A 16924-nucleotide genomic window follows, 5' to 3' on the forward strand; every position below is an offset into this window, starting at 1 on the left:
CAGTTTCCAAAGTATAAACACTTTATTTCAATTGAGATAGAAATACAAAATTAATATTTGATAATTATAAAGTAGAAATAATGAAAAATTCTACCTTATTTTCAGTTGAAAATTCTGAGCATCATTTTGCTCTGATGTAGTTTTATATAAACAACTGAGAATTTACACATGGCAGTAGTTTTTCTAAAAGCAACCTAATTACCATATATTGAATTCTCAACTGTGATTTTCTTTATGTTGTTACCATAAAAGCACTGAACTATACACAGCAATTTTTAAAAGACTATACAAACTAAGCTGTAATGTCTTCATCTCTGATTACTATTTTCACCAACCTGATAAAAAGTAAGAATTACGATAATGAATATTGTAATTCTCTTTACATGAGTCAGTGGGAGACAGGTATCTAACTTCAATGGCCTTCATTGTTAAGCATGAGCATCTTCATGCTAAGTTCATTATTTCTTAAAGATTTATAACATCTGGGCAACAATGAACATTTAAAGTCACAATAATGCAAAATTAAATGTTACAGTGACATGATTCACTTGGTGATTAGTTGCCCACAATGTAGAGTCACAACACAAGCAAATTTAATTTACAACATGCTCTGCCAAAAAGACAAACATTGTGTAACTACTTCAGAATGTATGTCAGCCTACCCATCCCCTCAGTCTGTGGCCCCCGTCTGGCCTGAAGTCTCTTTACCAAAGGCCTCTCACAGTGCTGAGTCTAATCCTTAATCATCTGCACTTTTTTACACAATATGGCCCTTTCGCCACAAGCCAACTCCATGTACACACAAAACATAAATCTAAATGATTTTGAGTAACTGACTATATACAATACCCACTAAACACCATGTCTTGAGCACCAGATGTAAAGTTTATAGATTTAATTCTGTTCTGATTGTTGTGTGTTCTAGAGGTTTGTATCCTCATTTAAAGAACTGAGTAATTGCTGAGAGATTCTTCATCACTGAAGTTGTGTTGTCTTAACAGGGACAATACTATTAAAGTCCAAGAAAAAAGGTCCTTCTTGTTTAGGCAAAAAAGTACTGGGAATGATATTATAGATCCCAGCAGGTGTATTTTCTAGTTCCAGGTAGCAAAATCCACATCTATATTAAGAGAAAATGAGAAGAAGGTTTACAGATGATGCCACAGAAAGTATAAATTAGATACAATCAAAAGCCAACATTACCTGTAGTCACCACTTGATTTTCTCTGAAAGCCATGGGGACCAGGATCTCCCACCATAGAAACTGTTACGATCTCAAATCCAACACTATATTGTCTAACAATAAAAAGGAACAGAATTACTGCTATTATTAAGTGGTCTCAAGCAAATCCATACCTAAAAATAACTATACCTAAAGCACAGATACACTATGAAATAAAATGTATTCTTTCTCAAGTTCTAGGAGAAGGAAACAGCACTGAAACACATGCATACTATTTTTACTCTTGATTATACAAAACACCATTTTTATTTTTAAACTGAAACCATGAAAATTAATATAATATTAAAACTATACTTTCACACAAGCTCCCAGGAATAATGTTAAATTTAAATAAAATATTGTAGAAAGCAGAAGAGAGAAAGGCCTGAATTAAAATTTACAGAAGTAATTAGTCTATGGTAAACAGGGCTTCCAAATTAGTAGGGAAAAGAATGATTATTTATTGAGAAAATAGAATGTAAAAAAAAAAAACCATAAAAACAAAGATGACACAAGAATGTATTTGATATTGGGGTGAGATTTCTTTGATTAATTTAAAATCAAAATTTCTGTTTAAAAAATTTGATGACCTGGAAAAAATACTTGCAAATGTGAAGGAGTTAATATCCTTATTTATGCTTACAATTAACAAAAACAGCTCCATTGGAAAACTGGGCAAAAGATGTGAATAAGCAATAAAAGAATAAGTAAGCATGATCAAACATTTTACACAATCTGCCTAGAAAATTAAAAATAAAAGCAATTAGATACCTTATTTCACCTATCAAACTGGTGAAAGTATTTTAAATGACTGGAAAATAGCTTAATTATATTTAAAGGATCATTAGTTTCTTCTGAATTTGTAAGGCAGACAAAATTTAGCCTAGTTTTATATTTAGTATTTTTATTTATATTGTCTGTATTTAAATTTTTTTTTTAACTCTGAAATATAATAGTGTGCATAAAATAGTGTAACAATTTGCAAAGTGAACAAACACCTGGGTTACCGCTACTTGGATCAGCAAGAGACCCTCCCAGCTCCAGAGAGGTGCCTGGTTTAGACCTTTGTCATGACAGCCCCAGGCCCCACCCACATAGCTAACTTTCATGGTAATCACTTTCCTGCTTTCTAAATAGTCTACCTCCATGTGCCTTTGAACAATAGTTCAGTTTTGCCTGTTCTTGATTCATGTAAGTGGAGTCACATAGTATATATTCTATTGCACGTGGTTTCTGCTCAGCAGTGTTTTCAAGACTTATCCATCAAATTGTATGAGAGCTGTTAATTTGTTTTCTCTGTTGCACAGGACTCTATGTTTTATAATCCTTAATGCCATTGGTGAACATGGGTTGTTTCAAATTTTTGACTCTTATTACAGTGGTTCACTGGCCATTTGTATAGTCTCTTATGACAAGCCTACTCAAATATATTTTTTAAAAACTGCAGACTTTCTTCATACTGATGTAGCATATTTACATATCTTTTTATGTGCTCTTTGTATATTAAGAAATCTTTCCTTATCCTGAGGTCATTAAGATGTCTCCTGTGTTAGTAATCCCTCTGGAATTGATTTTTAGATTTCATGTGAGATAGGGTCTAGTTACATTCTTGGTACATGGATATGCAATTATTCCAGTACATTTAATGAACATACTGTCCTTTCTTCACTTCTCTGCAATGCCATCTTTATTAAATCAAGTGTTCATATGTGCACAGGTCTGTTTCAAAACACTATTCTCTTCCACTAAGCTCATTTTTAATATAACATTATATCTGAAATAATGTAACATTCTCATCACAAACCTTGGTCCTCTCAGTTCAATCAGTAATGGCCCGGGCTTTTCCATATGGAATTGGTAGATGGGGTTATTTTTGTGAGTCTCTTGGAAATTTGCACATCCTCCAGCACTCTGACCACTCCATTTTCCATTAATCTAATAAAACAAGGTTTTTGTGTTAACAAAACTTCACATTGCCCAATTCTACTTTAAAGAGGGAGTGATAGCACCAAGATGATGATCCAGGGTGTGCCTAGCTTTGCTCCCTTCACAAGAACTACTACTAATACCTATTTGAGAACAAGACACTACTGAGAGAGTCCTGCAACAAGGGGGTGAGGTGGAAGCACCGTCTGCACCAGAGCCCCAGAGAGACCACATTAGGAGGGTAAGAGAAGTGGCTACAAGTTGACTGCACTGCCCCTCACCAGGCCAGTGCACACAGACCTCGGCAGATGGAGTTCATACCCACGGTGCCTGAGTCATCATCCCAACCAGCGGCTTTGCTTACTTGCAAAACCAAGTTGGAGGCCATTCTGACCAAGGAACTTGGGAGAGTGCAGATCTGCCTGATTCCAATCCTCAAGGAGTTTTGAGGGCCCTAGAGCCCAGTTTGGCCATGCACCGGCAAGAAGTCACAGCCCCATCTGCTATGGAGAGTGTCATCTGGCCCCAACTGAGCAGAAGGGCTGGAGATACCCCCTGGAAGATCTGTAATGCAGTGGCACTCAAGCTGAGAAGCAGGCAAAGCTGACGGTTAACTGGTGGTCCTGCTCATTCAGGGATCCTGGGGGAGCAGGCCAGCTTGTGTTAAGACAACAAAGATCTTTATCAGCTTCAGAGCTGCTTTTGCTGAGCCTGGGCAGGGAATCTAATTTGTAGCTCCACACATCACTGAGTATAAATTCTATGAAAGCTGTTAACAGTTAAAAATAGGGTGTTATATTTTAGATAAGCTCATGGTAAAACACAAGGGAAAATCCTGTACTACTTAAACAAAGGAACACAATAAAGAAGTCAAAGCATACTGATACCAAAGACTTCAAAACACAGAAGAGACAACAGGATAAGAAACAATGGATCTACAAAAAGCCAGAAAGCAACAAAATAGCAATAGTAAGTCCTTCCCTTTCAATGATTGCTTTATATGTTAATGGACTGAATTCTCCAATTAAAAGACACAAAATGGCTAATAGATAAAAAAAGATGCAACAATATGCTATCTACAAAAGACTGACTTTAGTCTTAAAATACACACAGATTGAGAGTGAAGGGCTGGAAAAAGACACTTGAAGCAAATGGTAACCAAAAAATAAGCTATATTTATATCAGACAAAATAGACTTTAAAAGTGGTAAAAAGAAATAACAAAGGTTTATATGATAAAAGGGTCAATCCATCAACAATTATAAATATTTGCACACCCAACTTCATTGAAGCGCCCAAATATATAAAGCAAAAACTAACAGAGTTAAAAGAAATAAGCAGTAATACAACATAACCACTATGTTGGGGACTCAGAACACCCTAACTCTCAAAAATGGGTCATCCAGACAGAGAATCAAGGAGACAGGATCTGAGCACTACTTACGCACTACAGGCACAAGAATGTTCCACCCAACAGCAGCACACACACATCTTCTCAAGTGCATGTGGAACATTTTCTAGGACAGACTATGTGTTAGGCCACAGAACAAATCTTAGCAAATTTAAGACTGAATCATACCAAGTATCTTATCTGACTACAATGACATGAAACTAGAAACAACAAGAGGAAACCTGGAAAACTCAAGAACACATGGGAATTAACACTCTCTTGAACAACCAGTGGATCAAAGAAATTAAAGGGAAAATTAAGTTTCTTGAGACTAACAAAAATAGAAACACAACATACCAAAACTTATGGGATCCAGCAAAAGCAGTTCTAAGAGGGAAGTTCTTACAATAGAGGCCTACATTAAGAAGTAAGAAAGATCCCAAGCAACCTAACTCTGTGCCTCAAAGAACTAGAAGAACAGCCCAAAGTTAGCAGAGAAAAGGAAGTAATAAAAATTACAGCAGAAATAAATGAAATGGAGAACAGAAAAATAATACAGAAGACTAACCAAAATAAAAGTTGGTTCTTCAAAGGTAAACAAAATTGACAAACCCTTAGATAGACTAACCAAGGAAAACAAAGGACCCAAGTCAACAAGTATAAATGAAAAAGGAGACATTACAACTACTAACACATAAATTTAAAAGATCATGGAGTACTATGAACAACTATACACCAACAAACTGGACAACCTAAAAAAAATGTAAAATTTCTTAGAAGCATAAAACTAACACTGAATTAGGAAGAAATAGAAAATCTGAACAGATCATCAGTAAGGAAATTGAATCAATAATCAAATATCTCCCAATGAAAATTTGAGGACCAGATGGCTTCAGTAGTGAATTCTACCAAACATTTAAAGAAGAATTAACACCAAACTCAAAAAATTTAAGAAGGAGCATGCACGAATTCATTTTATGAGGCCAGCATTATCCCGAAAACAAAACTAGAAAAGGATACTATTAGAAAAGAAATTTACAGGCCAATGTCCTTGATGAATATCAATGCAAAAATTCTCAATAAAATGCCAGCAAACTAAATTCTGCAGCACATTAAAAGGATCATTACCATGATCAAGTGAGGTTTATCCTGGGGATGGGAGGATGGTTCACCAATGCAAATAAATCAATATGATACATCACATTAATAGAATGAAAGAAAAGAATCATATTATCACCTCAAAAGATGCAGAAAAAGCATGTGACAACATCCAACATCCATGCATAATAAAAACTTGTAACAAATCAGGCGCTGAAGGAACATATCTCAACATAATAAAAGTCATATATGACAAGCCCATAAAAAACATCATACTCAATGATAAAACGAACATCATACTCAATGATAAAAGGTCTAATGAGTTTCCTCTAAAATCAGGAAGAACAGGTTGCCCACTCTAACCCTCCTCTTCAACACAATATTGGAAGTCCTTGCTATTGCAATCAGACAAGAAAAAGAGAAGATATCAGAATTGGAAAGGAAGAAGCAAAACTGTCTCTACTTGCAGATGACATGATTTTTATATATAGAAAATCTTTAAGACTCAACTAAAAAATCTGTTAGACCTAATGAATGAATTCAGAAAAGCTGCAGAATACAAATTAACATACAAAAATCAGCAGCATTTTTAGAAACTAACAATTTCCTGTAAAAAGAAATAAATTGATGCCATTTACAATAACATCAAGAATAAAATGAATACATTTAAGGTGAAATATTCCTCACTCTTAACAGTATAAGACATTAATGAAAGAAATCAAAGACATAAATAAGGTATCCTGTGTTCATGGATTGGAAGAATTAATATTGTTAAAGTGTCAATACTACCAAAAGCCATCTATAGATTCAATGCAATCCCTGTCAAGATTCCAATGGCATTTTCACAAAAGCAGAAAAGACACTCCTAAATTTTACATGGAACCACAGAAGACCTTGAATAGCTGAAGAAATCCTGAGAAAGAACAAATCAGGTGGCATCACACATTTTCACAAAAGTAGAAAAAACACTCCTAAATTTTATGTGGAACCACAGAAGACCCTGAATAGCTGAAGAAATCCCGAGAAAGAAGAACAAATCAGGTGGCATCACACTTCCTGATTTCAAGCTATACTTTAAAGCTGGAGTGATCAAAACAGAATGGTACTAGAATAAAAATAAACCAATAAACCAATGGAACAGAATTGAGAGCCCAGGAATAAAACCAAGCTTGCAAAGCCAATCTCAAACTCTACATTAAAGGTTTATTTACGTGCCTTCCCTAATGACCCAGGTTTGAATTAATCTTCCTCTGAATTTCTTATTTCTTCCCACAGAATCACAGTGTTGCTCATTGAATATCTTGTATTCTAACCCAGACTGGAAGCTATTTATATTTCCCTTGTATTCCTCTCAAAATGTTTTCATTTTGTAAGAAATTGTGAACTATGACCAAAGGGGAGGAGTGGGAGAGGGTGGGTGGGTAGGGAGGGAGCCAGAAGGGGATTGAGGGGTATTATGATTAGTACACATGGTGTGTGTGGGGTCACAGGGAAGACAGTGTAGCACAGAGGAGACAAGCAGTGACTCTGGCATCTTACTATGCTGATGAACAGTGACTTCAGTGGGGTATGGGGAGGACTTGATAATATGGGTGAATGTAGTAACCACAATATTTTTCATGTGAGACCTTTATAAGCGTGCATATCAATGATGCCTTAATAAAAAAAATGAACTATGAAGAATCAAATGAGAAAAGAAAACAAAGGCAAGGAATTCTCAGATTTCTCTGAGATTATGACCCAGAGAAAGAATTCTCTTACCTGTTTTGATAAGGTATATGGTGAAGGAATCTTTGAAAAAGTAAAGCTGCACGCTGAATATACCTAGATTCAAAAAAAAATTATTGTACTGATGAAGTTTATACTTACAAAAACAGCAAAGCAACAAAAGAATATATTGGAGGACTTAAATTAGCTGGCATATATAAAAGTCATTATTCTCTAGGCAGCTTCATATTCGGTCAGATTTAATGAAATGGGAATTGAGTAACCAGGGATTTTTGCCTTGGCTTTTTCTGCCACTAATTGTGTGTGACACAGGACAATTTCTCTAGGCCTTGGCTTCTGCCTCTGAAGAATGAAGGGCTAGCAAGAAACTCTCCAACATCCCTTTCATCACTAAAAATCTATTCAAATTGAGCTTTTTACTCATCTATGGCAAAAACAAAAAACAAAAAAAACACCTATCAGAACAAAATTATAATGACCTTACCAGCTACAGGAGAGTAGTACGTTTATAGGCAACTGATTTCCTGTCACTAAGTCCAGTCGTCTTTTTAAAGTCAATAAAAGTATTATGTAAGCTACAGGAGTTTTTATTGCTTGCTCTGAAATGGAATTTATTAGGCCAACATACCACATTATCTCAGGACTAAACTAGTACTCTGAAAGCTGTATTATTCAAAATAAAAACATTACTTTTCAAAAGTATTATTTTCTCTAGGAAGCATAACAATATTGAATTTATATGCACATAAACACAAAAATATGGAGAGAAAAATCAATTTTCAGAAATAAACTCTTTCTGTAGATAGTGCCAATTCCAAAAAAGAACACATTATGTACTTTATTCATGTTTTGTTATTGTGTGTTGGTTTACTTACCCGGACTGTGTAGTGGATTGTGTTCTGTTTTTCATACTGAGAAACCACTAATGTAAAGGTATGGGTCCCAGGCGTGGTCAGCTTCATCTTAGTCAAATAATGAGGGCTATTAATTCGAATACCATCAATGTATGGAGGTGGGTCACCTGCAAATAACGAGGTTTACAAAATAGGAGTTTTAGTTCTTTAAAATTTAAGTTTTATAGCTTGATGGTAGGAAAAATAATAAAATGGATAGACATCACCTTAATTCTATCTTTAAAATATACTAGTACTAAAGAATTTCAACTTCAATTTACCAACTTTACAATTAAACAATATAAAACTTTAAAGTTAAATCATTTCTAATAAGAAAAAGCAATTTTTGGGATACAAGTCTTGGATACATTCAATGAAGTATCTGCTTTTTGCCTTTAATAGGGAATTTTAAAGTCAGGATTAGCTTATTTTCCTTTTAGGAAATTTCTTAAATGATAAAAAAATATATAAACATTTATCTATATTCCCCACCAATCAGAATTAAATAAACAATTTTTGGTAAAGCTAGCTTCTTTGGTCAAAACAAAATCCCTTTCACCACCACCCCAGTCTGTTCTGTTCTACTCTGATAGTTTTGATGGACATCTTTTCAGACTTTAAGGCAGACATATCCCTAAAAATATATGAATGAATAAATGCTACTTTTGTAAGCATATACCTAAAACAAAGACAGTGTATGTCCTGTTTAACATGTTTCTAAGATCCATGGTGTTTTATTCCTTTTTAAATTGCCTGCGTATTCCATTATATGAATATGACACATTTTATCTATATACCCATCCAGTTATTCAATGTGGATACTCAGATTATTTCCAGTCTTTTGCTATTATAGGCAATGCTGCTTGGTATGTTCTTTGATACAATAAGTCACTTCATGCATGTCAATTATTACATGTCATTTAATGTCAATGCTATGACTTCACCTATTTAGGAACACTGAATATGTATATTTATAAAGTAATCTAGTAGAAAAATACTTTAGTATCTCAAACAGGTAATAAGTCTCTATTGCCTACAGGTTGTGTAATCTAGTATAAAGAGAAAAAGAATGGATGTACCTGATCCGAGACAAGGTTTTTAGCCTTTCTAAATGTTTTACTTTTCTGCTAAATGGGGAACAATAAGGCCTGTCTTACTGCAACATAATGAGTTATAAGAAATACTTATTTCCCAGGTATATTTGGTCTTCATCCACAGTTCCTGAAAACACTGCAGAGTCTTTAAAGTGAAATGGGTGTTTTATCATGTTAATGAGACTTCTGTACCCCGCCCAAGGGCAGGGGCTGGAGGTTGAATTGGCCAATAAACCCCTCTCTTGGACGTTGCTTCTCTTGGAAAGAGAGCTTCTACGCTTGGGGAACCAGAACGCCTCCACGTGCCACCAAGCCAGACCCCAAGCTCTATGAGTGCAGAAGCCCCCTTATTTTGGACCTTGCCCATACATATCTCTTCATCTGGCTGTTAGCTTATATCCTCCTTTATTAAACTGGTAAATGTGTTCTCCTGAGTTCAGTGGGCCACTCTAGCAAATTAATCGGACCTAAAGGGGGAGGTCTTGGGAACCTCCACTCTGTAGCTGGGAGGTCAGAAGCACAGGGAACCAGAATCTGGGGGTGGGGGCATGGAGGGCAGTCTGGCTGGACACAGCCCTTACCCTGGGGAATCTGGGGCTGTCTCCCAGCAGACAGTGTCAGAACTGAGTTGAGTTCTGACACCCTGCTGGTGTTCGGGAATTGCTTCATGTTATGTGTAGGGTGAGATCCCCCACCCACAACACACATTGGAATTGGGTCTAGGAACCCAAAAGGAGTCATACTACTATTACTGCTGTGTATAATACTATTATTATCGTTGTATATAGATATAAGAAAAATACACCAATCACACCTATTAACCTCAGAGTGTTGTGATGAAAATTATAAGCCAGAAAGTACTCTGAAAGGGCAAAATTACTGTGTGGAAGAGGGCGCAATTGTTAAAAAAAAATCCAAGTTAAAAAGAGTAACAAATATATTTGATATTCAAAAGCCATATAACATTTTAATGCAAGGAATATACCCACAGCATTCGTACTTTTTTGGTTGTATAATGACAAACATGTGAAGAATGGAAAATGTGGCTAGCTTAGGTTCACATTTATCCTTGGACCTACATGTGCTGTGGTCATTCCAGAATATCTAGGGATATCAACTGGTAAGAATCAGTGCCTGCCCTCCACACAGTGTAATGGGGAAGAATGCCATCTTTTCCTCTGATTAAATTAAATAGGACTTGACGAAATCATTTTGACCTCATCTCCCCTCTCACTGTCCATTTCTTTGCACAGCCTTCCTGAAAGAACTATCAGTAATTGCTTCCTGACCTCACAGTCTCTTCTTGAACTATTCCCATTAAGCTTCTAGGCCACCTCTCCACAAACTCGGTTCTTGTTAAGGGCAACAGCGAAAGCCAGGATGCTCAGCCCAACTGTCGCTTCCCTAACCTCCTTACCGACCACTAAAACAGCAATAGATGTAGTTGTCCACTTTTTTCTCATGAAATATTTTCTTCCTTTGGGTCATGGAAACTCCATTTCATCAGGTTCTCCGTTCAGATTCTTTTGTTAACTTTTCCTTTGCTCAAGAGTGCAGCAGTCAGGTTCCAGGGTTCATCTCTGCACCTACAACTCTCTCCAGAGGTGATGGACACAGTCCTTCCTTCACATGCTACTGAGTCCTCAATTTGGACCTAGAGTGCTACCTTTTCCCAAAACTACTTAAAATCCAACTGCCTGCCCACCATCTTCACTGAGGTATCACAGGTATCTCAAACTTAACAAAACCAAAAACTAACTTGATTTTACTCTGTAACCAATCTGTTCCCTCCCCTGCCTCCACCAACTCTTACCCAAATCAGTAGTCACAGCTATCTATTGCTTAAGCCAAAAAAAATAGGAAATCACCCTTGATTCCTCTTTGCCCCCTACATCAACTCAACAAGTCCTGACAATCCTACTGAAACCCCAATCTGTCTACTCCTCCTTCTTCCCACTACTGTCACCACAAGCTCAAACCACCATAATTTTCTCATAGATAATATTGCCCACTGGTTTCTCTTTCACTTTTTTGCCCTCTCCAATATATTCTACAAAGAAAGTTTTTTTTAATGTTATTTTCCTGATTAAGAACCTCCAAAGATTTCCTATCACACTTGTAACAAAATTTAAACCCTTTCCTGTAGCTAACAGGGTCTCATGTGATCTGAGCCTGTGTACCTTTCAGATCTGTGATACCACACCTCCCCAGTCCTGCTGGCCTTTCATCTGTTCCTAAAAAACACCCATCTTTTTCTCATTTTAGAGTCCTTGCACTTGCTCTTCCCTCTGCCTATAATGCTCTTCCCTCTATTTCTTTGCATGACTGATTCCTTTTTGTCATTCAGAGTTCTTCTTACCCTTTCTCAAAGAGGCCTTCCATAGTCACCCAACTAAAGTACCTAAGCAGTCACTAACACAGGACCCTATTTATTTCTTTACATACATATCACTATCTGATATTTGTGTTGCTTTATTCTGTCTTCCCAACTAGAACATAAACAATTCCTGTCATACAGTGATAAATTAAATATATATATATATGTTATATGCCTCAAGAACCCTGCAGAGGGAAAGGTTCACTTTGCCTGACAGAAAGCTTATCACAGAGGAAATAACATATAAGCTGGATCTTAAATCATGTTTCTTATTAAAAGGTCTAAGTAAGCAGAAAGCAGGACAGAGAGAGCTTGTTGGCAGAAGAATCTGTGTGGAAAGAGGTGCGATAAGGGCATGGTATATCCAGGAGTGGCCAGCATCTCACTGAGGGCAGCCACGAGATAAAGGGTGACAGGAAGCTTAAGGCCAGAATATAAACGCCTTACACACCATGCCAAAAAGCTTGGATTTTATCCTAGAGTCCACAGAAAACCACAGAATTTCAGATCAGAGAAAGATATAATGTTAGAAATAAAACTCTGACAGCAGTGTGCAAGAATACAGAAATGCCAAATTCCTGACATCTCTAAAAAAAAAACCACAAAGTAGCATAAATACAAGCCCATCTGTTTCAGTCATTTCATTAGTCTATCAGCATAATTATTTCTGCATATTATTTTCATAGAATTTATTTTCAACTTAATCATGTGAATAAAATTTTAATGTTTGTTTGAATTTTTGTACTAAACATACCTGGATAATAAACTTTCTTCCCATCAGTCTTATATACAACCATTGTGATAAATTCTCGATTATTTGCAAAATCATCCTAAAAGCACAAAGAATCCAACATAGTTAGGAAAATGGGCTCAAAATGCTTTTAAGTGAGAAACAGAAGAATCATTCTAACTTTAAGAGCATTTACTTCAGCTACTTAGTAAAATAAAAAGTATTTTTCTGAATTAAAATCATTTCAAGAGATGACTACACTATATGAAGTAATATCTTAAATAAAACTCTGAGGCTGTTAATATTAAGGTTACCCTTTACAGAATCAGGTCTAATGACTCACTTTTTCAAGCCCCATTCAGCAAATTTTAATGTTAATATTCTTTAGATATAAAGTATATATAATCAACTATGAAACCCTCATAACTAAGAAGCAAAATTCCCTCATGTTTTTCTTCAGAGATGATTTTTGAATAAGACTTTAAATGTATGGTTACAAATTCTAAATTTCCTTGGACTGAAAATATTCATTTAACTGAGAAAACACTATTTTTAAGCCACCTATATATATATATATATATATATATATATATATGAAACAAGCTGATGATCAAATTACTTATCTCATTCTCAATGGTCTAACTAAATTTAAAACAAATTCTGAAATATAAAAAGGGATCAACCAGCACCTTGTCTGTTATGTGTCTACTAAGCAAAACCCACACCGCAGCGCCCCCTTGTGGACAATGCACTTCCAGTTTGTACTGTGGGTTGTTAGCCAGGCTGTAGGCATCCTTCACAGGTCCTTGCTTAGCGTCCCAAGTACTAAAAGACAAAGTCAACAAAGAAGGGAGTAATTAAATCTCTCTTAGAGCTAAAATATAACATCATTTTAAAAAGTGTTGTGTTTCAAATACTATTATCAAGTTTTTTTGTTTGTTTTTAAAATTTTTGGTATAACCAAGATGTAAAGAAACTATTAAATGATAGTCATCTGAGGGCATGATAAAACAGAAGAAACCAGTCTTCCTAAGTCAATCACTACATTTTAAATGAAAAAAAGAGACTACTATAAAGTACATTCTGAAATGTACAAAAAAGTTACCTGTGTATACATGTTGATTCTTTAAAAAGACCTGGACTCCAACTCAAATAAATTACATCATAATATTGGCAGAGATCATCCCATGAAATCCAAAATATTCCTAAAAATTAAGAGCCCTTGTTAATCTAAAAAATATCTTAATGATAAATGACTTAAGTCAGTTAAGTATGTTTGAACACTATTAAAAGTATTTATTTATTTAAAGATCAAATGATATTAAAATTAAAAAGACGTATTTACCATTGTCTATTTTCTGAGCTGTTCGAGGATCAAAGTTTAAATATTTTTGCAGCTCTGGGGTCCAGTTTTTTACATCATTTTCATTATATCTTCCTTTCCAACGTAAATGACTCCAAGGATTTTTCAATTGGATAAATCGCAGCCCCTATTAAAAAAAGAGATAAAGCTGCAAAATAGTTTTATCATGTTCTTATTAGTTATATCATGCACTCTCTGAGAGGATGCATTTTGAATGCTTATCAATATTTATGCTTCCTAATCAATGTGAAATTAATATTCCTTAATCAACATTCTCACCAGGTCATATATCTAATCAAAACTGTAAATGGCTACCTATCCCTAGGACTATGCTGTCCATATGATAGTTTCACTCATTACACATGGAAATTAAAACCTTAAAAAATTTAAACCTCTGTTTTCCTGGTTATGTGTAGCTGGTGGCTAATGCATTGCACAGCACCAAAACAGAACATTTCCATCATCACAGGAAGTTCTACAGGACAGGGCTGCTGTCTTAAGAGTATCAAAAATTCCCTGTCTTTTCAAAGTTTATGCTATGCTGGCTCCAAATTCTTTTCCAGTATTCAAAACCCAGGTATCTTTGGTTCTAATCTAGTCCTTCCATACACAACGCCCATAAATAATCCTTACTCAAGGACACTCTGAAGGTTTCACTCACCCCTTCCTAGAAGGCCCTCTTTGACACCCCTTTTTTTGATCCTTCCTTCCAGATTCTCTCTTCTTCCTCTACTGACTGTCTTTCAGTGAAGAAAAAAGAACATGGACTTTGGGGTCAGAGTGAAATGGACCAAATTCCATCTCTACTAGCAATCAGCTTTACGGGCCTTGAATGGGTTATTTACCTTCTCTGGGCATTTATTTGCTCACATGTAAAATGAGGATTATAACATCTCCTCTTCCTGTTGTGAAGATTAAATGAAGTAACATATGTAAAGTACATAAAATTTGGCAGTCTCCTCCTTTTAATTACTACCTCTCCTCTAAACTTTATAGTGCTAACAGTTTGTATTACATTAATTTAAAACAAATAATATTCTTTCTTATGTTTACTATTTGTGTAATTGTAGGAGTCATGTCTTCCCAATGAAATTGTAAACTTCTTGTAATGGTAACACTATTATACTTTTTCTGAACAGAGGGTTATGGTATGGTCATAAATGCTCGATAAATACTGGGTAGATCTACAGAACTGATTACACTAATTCAAAAAAACCAAAGAGCCCCTAAATCCAAAAGATTGTCTTATTTCAAGCAGTCAACTTAGAAAACTGTATTCTTTTCCTAAGGATGTCATAAATGAAACTGGGGGACTTTTCAAAAAAACACATTCCTTTGCTATTTTGAATGTGGCAAATCATGACCTGGGGTTGATGTGATTTCTGGACATAAGACTCATTCCTCTCAGACAATATTCCCTAGACTCTTCACATTTCTTTACTCAATTTCTTCCTACCACTTGTGTCTTACCCCTGCCCTGCCACATGCTGGCCAATAGACATTTAACTCTAATTCTTTTCTTTAAAACTAGCTCTAAGTGAGCAGGAAATTATGCTTTATTTCAGGAGTCGGCACAACAAGATCTGTAAAGGATCTTGGGGCCTGCTAGGTTTTCAGAGGCAGGTCCCAGTTATCACTGACATTCAGGAACACTAAATATGGCTGTACATTTTGTCTGGATAGAGAACCAGCAATTCAGAAGCCCTGAACAGGGGAAGAAATGTTAGAGAACTAAAAAAAAGCTCTAGTTTATGATGAAAGACCCCATTTCCAAAGTTATTTCCAAGTGGCAGCAAAAGCCTGGATAGGTTCAGAAGTCCCTTGATTACACTTTTCTGGACTTAAGAAACCATAGTTTGAAACTGAGATGCACTTTTACAGGAGACTATGGAGCTCTCAAGGAAAAGACAAAAAAGTGACCCAAAGGGAGGATCCCTGAGACTGAAATGAACATCTCAGAATACAGAAGCAGGTCAGAGGCAGTCAAAAAGAAGGATAACACTTTCACGCAAGTATCAGTAAGCAAATCTTACTAAGTGAAGAAAGTCACAAATGATGTAAGATTAGGAGTGCTTTAGTCTGAGATTAAGTCTATCTGCACAAAAGAGGTTCTAGAGATAAGTGCCTGAATGAGCTAAATATATTTGGAAATACTTTTAAATAGAAGTCAGTACTAAAGAAGTACCTCAAAATAGAGACAGCAAAAATAACAGAAAATGGTAAATCCCAGAAACTCTTCAAATATATACCCAATCAACAGTACTAAAGAAAACCTCTCTTAATTTTAACACATGAAGAAGCCTTTAGGAAGGATCAACCCTGACTACAAAGAGTTCATGTAAACAAAAGGGAACTGGGACCAACTCCATCAGCCACTGCTCAAAGCAGGTAATGCTGGTTTTGATCAGTAACTTTCACAGACCTGCAGTGTGACCATGAACAGTGTCACAGTGAAGAGACCTGTCACCTGTTCAGCCACACAGGCCTTAATCTTGACAGAGTAACTGCCATGTGGAGTTGATGTTATGTGAATAGGCTACTGATTTTTAACTAAATAGGTTGTTATTTGAAATTCTTACTTTACTGACATTTAGCAATTTTTCAATGTTTTGTTTTCAGGTCCAACTGCAGGTGCCCATTTTTCGCATGAATATATTTGTCTAGTTTCCTTTGAACAACTGGAACAAATAGTCTTATTATTCAAAGTAAATAATAAAATCTTCAAAGAAATTCTCTAATTCAAGCTTACTTTCAGATTGACTATTTCATTATTTAAATCCTGCCATTACCTCATTATTGGTTACCTACTTATTAACATCTACCTCAAAGGACAGTTTAACAATAATAATACATAGTACTAAATAACAGCAACAATTATTCCCAATGTTTTGTCTGTTGTTTGTGGCAAAATATGTTTCCAAAACAAACACAAACCTCTCAGCTTCCTCAATTTCATATAATTTTTTATATTTTCTGTTTTAAGTAGTCAGTTTTTTTAGCTACTTTAAAGGAAGACACAATTCTACATATTATGGCTGGGGGCGCAACTGATTTAGAAAGCCTTGAGGCCACAGTTTTAAAAAGTGTTACAACAGGTCCCTAGT

General features: G+C 35.6%; 1 protein-coding gene across 5 annotated transcripts in view; it reads right to left on the reverse strand.

Annotated features, from left to right (window-relative positions):
* CAPN7 (calpain 7) overlaps nt 1-16924 on the reverse strand; it is a 51009-nt gene continuing 34085 nt past the window's right edge. For 4 of the 5 annotated variants that reach the window (XM_073223961.1, XM_036995453.2, XM_017650133.3 and 1 more), the window contains 9 exons: nt 13803-13947; nt 13563-13662; nt 13147-13282; nt 12482-12557; nt 8239-8384; nt 7397-7459; nt 3027-3157; nt 1204-1296; nt 1-1120 (listed from right to left, as the gene is read on the reverse strand). In XM_073223961.1, coding sequence (XP_073080062.1) covers nt 976-1120; nt 1204-1296; nt 3027-3157; nt 7397-7459; nt 8239-8384; nt 12482-12557; nt 13147-13282; nt 13563-13662; nt 13803-13947 — 1035 coding nt within the window. In that variant the 3' untranslated portion in view covers nt 1-975. The remainder of the gene's footprint in view (nt 1121-1203; nt 1297-3026; nt 3158-7396; nt 7460-8238; nt 8385-12481; nt 12558-13146; nt 13283-13562; nt 13663-13802; nt 13948-16924) is intronic. The other variant, XM_036995463.2, reaches the window with a different exon arrangement.

The sequence above is a fragment of the Manis javanica genome, chromosome 15 (assembly GCF_040802235.1).
Source record: "Manis javanica isolate MJ-LG chromosome 15, MJ_LKY, whole genome shotgun sequence".
Lineage (NCBI taxonomy): Eukaryota > Metazoa > Chordata > Mammalia > Pholidota > Manidae > Manis > Manis javanica.